Raw genomic sequence first — 5,361 nt, 5'->3', positions numbered from 1 at the left:
AATAAGAGGAGTTCTGGGAAGGTTTGTCTATGCAAATGAGCACTCTTACTCCAAAGGACATTTTAATCTGAACCTGCTAATTTTCTTTTAATTCTAAATTTTAAACATGAGGCACATCAAATATGGGGCAAAATGTGAGCCACTCTTCAGGGCCACTTTTTGTCTTCCAGTTTCTAGTGATGCAACAGTCCTTTAAGCCAGGAAATTCTCAAAAAGAAATCATGAAAAAGTACAAAGTAAAACTTTATTTAAAACAGGTTCAGTAGTATAGGTGATACAGTAAAGACAGAATGTAACAAGCAATACCGTTACAAAGCTGCATTGATGTACAAACCTGAAAATGTTTAGCAATGATCAATGGCTGCGAAAATATAGATTAAATAAATCAATAGCTAATTTTGACATCTACTGCAGGCTTTACTGTTTAAGTAATAGAGAATAAATTTTCATCACAAAAAATGAGAATCTGACAGCTTCAACTAAGGGTAATAAGCTGTGAAATTTATTCACCAGTTTTGCCTTGAAAGTATAGACCTAAGAGAAATTCTGACTCCATCAATATGTATTATTTAACTGGGATTCTTCAGTCATCATCTACTGTTGGCTTGATAGTTACTCCTCTTCTTATCTGACCCCAACCAATTAAACTGCAAAATGAAAATACAAGAAATCATGAATTTTAAATCCATTTCACTGGTATTACCACATAATCATGACAGAACTGTTTTTACCTGCCTAATTCTAAATTCAAGCTTGTTCACATATCATGCTACTCTATAAAGAAAAGTCCATATTATTTCCTTAGATTCTTAGAACATTATATATGAGTTCTGGCCAGCACAAGTGAAAAGAAAAGCAAGTAAGAAGTTACTGTTATGTATATGCTTATCTTCCTCTAACACGATATACTTACCCAAGCAAAAGTAGAAAAAAGAATACTCCAAGTCCCCTAAGGAACCATGCCAATAACAAAACATCTCAGCTTAATTTAAAAAAATCTTTTCTCCTGGAAAAATGCAACAATGCTTTTCTAACTTTAATGACACCTCAAGAGATTATAAAGACTTTAAAGGAAAATAAGCAGAAAACCAGAAGATCACACAGTGCATAAGTAAATTAGCCTTAATAGCAAAGGAACTTCTGTTTCAAAATCTGCTCTAGTCAATGATCATGCTGGTCATTTAGCAGAATAAAATCCACCTAACCATGGGTAAAAGCTACTATTCTAAAGAATGTAAGGGGAGGAGGAATGTCAGTAAAATAAGGGACATGTAGGCTCCAGACCCTTGTACCTCCAACAGAAACACCAAGTAAACAACCACATACTGACCAAAGTAGCTTTGTTGGAAATCTAAAACCCAGCTTAGGATCTGCAGTAACCATAGAAACACTGAAGCAAGGAAAAGCACATTCAAAATGGTAGGAATTTTCACAGCATTTTGCCCACTTTTGCCTCTCAACCAGTGTTGCACTGTGTGGTAGAATCTAATCAATAACTAGTTCCTCTTTTGGGGTGGAAGAAAGAAAATGAAACATGTTTTCAAAGTTTTAGTTTGTCCATGGGCTGTCCAAGTATCTAGTTCTTACCATGCCTGATGTGGATCTCTGACAGAAACTGTGGCATAGTTTTAATATGAGCCTGGAGGGTGCTAAAAGCAGTAGTGGAACTGTAAAGCCTGAGAGCTGTGGGGGACCCTGTACCTGGTGGATAAATATTACAGGAATAGGAATATAACAAGAACAGTTAGGTTCAAAGAAGACACCAGGATGAGACTCTTGGAAAAAATAAGAACACTTAAAAGCAGCCATGTATACGGAGAAATTGAAGAAAAAGCACACACAGGCCCAGGAAAGACAAATGATTAGAAAGGCCTGAGAAAACCTTCACCCTTCAGGCTTCATTCTAGGCTGAATGGTGATGGTCATTCCCTGCATGGAGCCATTATGCAAAGACAAGGGAGAGGTAGATGTTCTTTCAAATGTCGAATTCACAGCAAGAGATCACAAGACATAAAGAAAACAGAACATGGCACATTCACATGAACAAAATAAATTTCCAGAAACCAACCCTTAGGAAACAAAGACCTCAGAATTACTTGATAGAGAATTTTAAACAACTCTCTTTAATATGCCCAAAGACCTAAAGGAGAACATCAATGTTAACATATAGGAAATAATAAATGAACAAAATTATAATATCAATAGAGAGACAGGAATTATGAAAAAACAACCAACATATATTCTGGAACTGAAAATATGATGAATGAATTGAAAATTTACTAGACTGATTCAACAACAAGCCTGAATAAAAAGAATAAGCAAGTCTGAAGACAGGTCATTTGAAATTATCAAGCTGATGGTCAAAGACAGAAAACCATAAAGACAAATGAACAAAGCCTAAGGGACTTACAGACACCATCAAGCAGTCCAATATACACATCATGGGAGTACTTACGTGAAAAGAGACAGAGAGGGATAGAGAGCTTATTTGAATAAATACTGCCCCCAAAGTTTCCAAATATGAAAATATGGATATACAACAAAAACTCAAGGAATTCTAAGTATGAAAAACCCAAAGAGACAAACATCAAAACACATTACAGTCAATATTTAAAGTTATAGGCATGACAATAATCTTAGCAGCTACAAGAGCTAAGCAATTCATCACATGTAGAGGATCATCAAAAAGATTATCAGCAGGCTTCTCAGAAGAAACCCTTAAAGCCAGAAGTCAGGAGTATGAAATACTTGCAGTGCTGAAAGATACAGACTTGATAGGGATGTTTTTGAAAGGTAATTTGCTAAGACTTCTCACGTTTATAGTGATGTTTCAGGTTTTGTTTAACTGTTTAGCCACAGGTGGTTTGTTCAGTAACTTGAAACTATTTGAGGTACATAAAACTCAGATGTTTCTCATTAAAAACAAAATCAGCCAGACTTCTGTTGTACTGGATTATAATAAAGCAGTTCATTTGTAAAAATAAATAAGGTGCTGAAAGTGAAAGACAAAAACAAACAAAACAAAAAGAATATAAACAAAGAATTCAATATCTGACAAACAGCCCTTCAAAACTGAAGATTAGACTTTCCTAGATAAATAAAAGCTATGGGGGATTCATTACAACTAGACTTGCGCTAAAAGAAATGTTAAGAAGGAGTCCTTTGAGTTGAAAGAAAAGGATGCTAAACAGTAACTTGAAGGCATCTGAAAATATAAAATTCTTCAGTAAACGTAAATGCATAGCCAAATATAAAAACTGATATTAGTGTAAATTTGTGGTATCCATAATATAACAGTGAGGAGCCAGGTTTCAGGAATAGTTTTTGCATGTCATTAAAGTTATAATTTTAAAATAGGTTGTTATAACTTTAAGATGTTGTATGTAAAGCCTATGATGACTAGAAAGAAATATTGACAGAACATATACAGAAGGGGATGAAAAATCAAGCCTGGCTAATTCAGTTGCTTACAGCATACCCTTGTGATGCCAAGGTCAAGGGTTCATTCACCATGCTGGCCAGCCACCAAAAAAAAAAAAAAAAAATCAAAATCTATTACTACAAAAAATCAACTAAGCAAAAAGGCAATAGGAGAGAAAATGGGAGGCAAAAAATATGTAGGACACAAATAACAAAATGGCAATAACAAATCCTTCATATCAATAATTACTTTAAATGTAAATGTATTAAACTTCCCAATCAAAAGAACTGACTGAATGAGTAAAAAAAACAGGAAACAATTATATACTTTTACTGTAAGAGATTCACTTTAGATCTAAAAACATACACAGCTTGAAAATTAAAAAATGGAAAATGGCATCTCATACAAACAGTAACCAAACGAGAGCAGAGTGACTATTGTGATACTAGATAAAGAAGAATACTTAATGATAAAAGGCTCAATTCACTAGGATGATACAGCAAATTTCAAACATGCACCAAACATCAGATATCTTAAGTACATCAAACAAATGATGACAGAAGAGAAGGGAGTAATATAAAGCTTTACAATAATAAGAGACTTCTATAACTAAATTTTGATAAGAGGATAAAACAATCAGACAAAAAAAGATCAATAAAGAAACAGAGGACTTGAACAACACTATAGATGACTGGATCTAACAGACATATATAAAACACTCCATGCAACAACAGTATACACATTTTTCTCAAGTGTGTATGAAATATTCTCTCCTACAAACCACATGGCAGGCCACAAATAAAGTCTAAATAAATTTAAGAAGACTGAAATTCGGTCATTTCAATTCCATTTCTTTTTCCCCCCTTCAATTCCATTTCTGATCAAAATGGAGTAAAACTAGAAATCGATAGCAGAAGAAAAATTGGAAAATCCATAAAAATGTGAAAATTAAACCAAACAGTCTTAAACAACCAATAGGTCAAAGAAGAAATCACAAGAGAAATTAGAAAACACCTTGTGACAAAAAACAAACCACAACGTACAAAAACTTATGGGCAGTTGCTACTTAAAACAGTATGTGGCTCCTCAAAAAATTAAGAATGGAATTACCATACAATCAAGCAATTCCACTCCTGAGTAGATAACAGAAGAAATGAAAGTGTAGTCTTGAAGAGATGTATGTACATACACATTCACAGTGACATTAGTCACAGAAGCCAAGAGGTGGAAGCAACCCACCTGTCCATCAACAGATATATAGATAAGCAAAATGTATCACATACATAAAAGAGATTATTGTTCAGCTTTAAAAAGAAAGGAAATTCTGGCATATGCCAAAACATGGATGAACCTTGAGGAAATTATGCCAAGTAAAATAAGCTAGTCACAAAGAGACCATAACTGAGTGTAATAAAAGTCACAGACATCGAAAGTCATGATTGCAAGGGCTAGGGTTGGAGACAGTGGAAGTACTGTTTAATGGGTAGAGTTTCATTTTAGTAAGACTTAAAAAATGAGTTCTGAACACTGATAATTGTATAATAATGTGAACACACTTAACACCAGTGAGCAGTACAATTAAAAATTATTAAGATAGTTAATTTTATGTTACATGTATTTTTAAAAACTGTCAAAGTCAGAAGTTTCATTCAGCTAGAATCCTCTTGTAATAACAGTGGACAAACACAAAACTATCGTTTGTTTTAAAAACCTGGGGCCGGCCCGGTGGCGCACTGCTACAGTGTGCCGCTTGGGAGCGCGACGGCGCTCCCGCTGAGGGTTCGGATCCCACATACATACTGGTTCCCGCTCACTGGCTGAGCAAGGTGCGGGCGCAGCACCGAGGGTTGCGATCCCGTTCCTGGTCCCAGTCCGGTACGGGTGCGACACTGAGGGTTGCGATCCGTTGCCAGACACGAAAAAAGACAAAAAGGGGAAAA

The 5,361-nt window shown here is 35.1% G+C and overlaps 1 protein-coding gene across 1 annotated transcript in view; it reads right to left on the bottom strand.

The window, feature by feature from the left end:
* Nucleotides 1-222: 222 nt before the first annotated feature.
* LOC103598731 (eukaryotic translation initiation factor 2 subunit 3-like) overlaps nucleotides 223-5,361 on the bottom strand; it is a 24,783-nt gene continuing 19,644 nt past the window's right edge. The window contains exon 12 of the mRNA XM_008582781.1: nucleotides 223-647. Within this exon, the coding sequence (XP_008581003.1) occupies nucleotides 584-647 (64 nt within the window). The 3' untranslated portion in view covers nucleotides 223-583. The remainder of the gene's footprint in view (nucleotides 648-5,361) is intronic.

Source organism: Galeopterus variegatus, unplaced genomic scaffold (genome assembly GCF_000696425.1).
Source record: "Galeopterus variegatus unplaced genomic scaffold, G_variegatus-3.0.2 Scaffold2723, whole genome shotgun sequence".
Lineage (NCBI taxonomy): Eukaryota > Metazoa > Chordata > Mammalia > Dermoptera > Cynocephalidae > Galeopterus > Galeopterus variegatus.
This window is presented reverse-complemented; position numbering and strand designations above follow the sequence as displayed.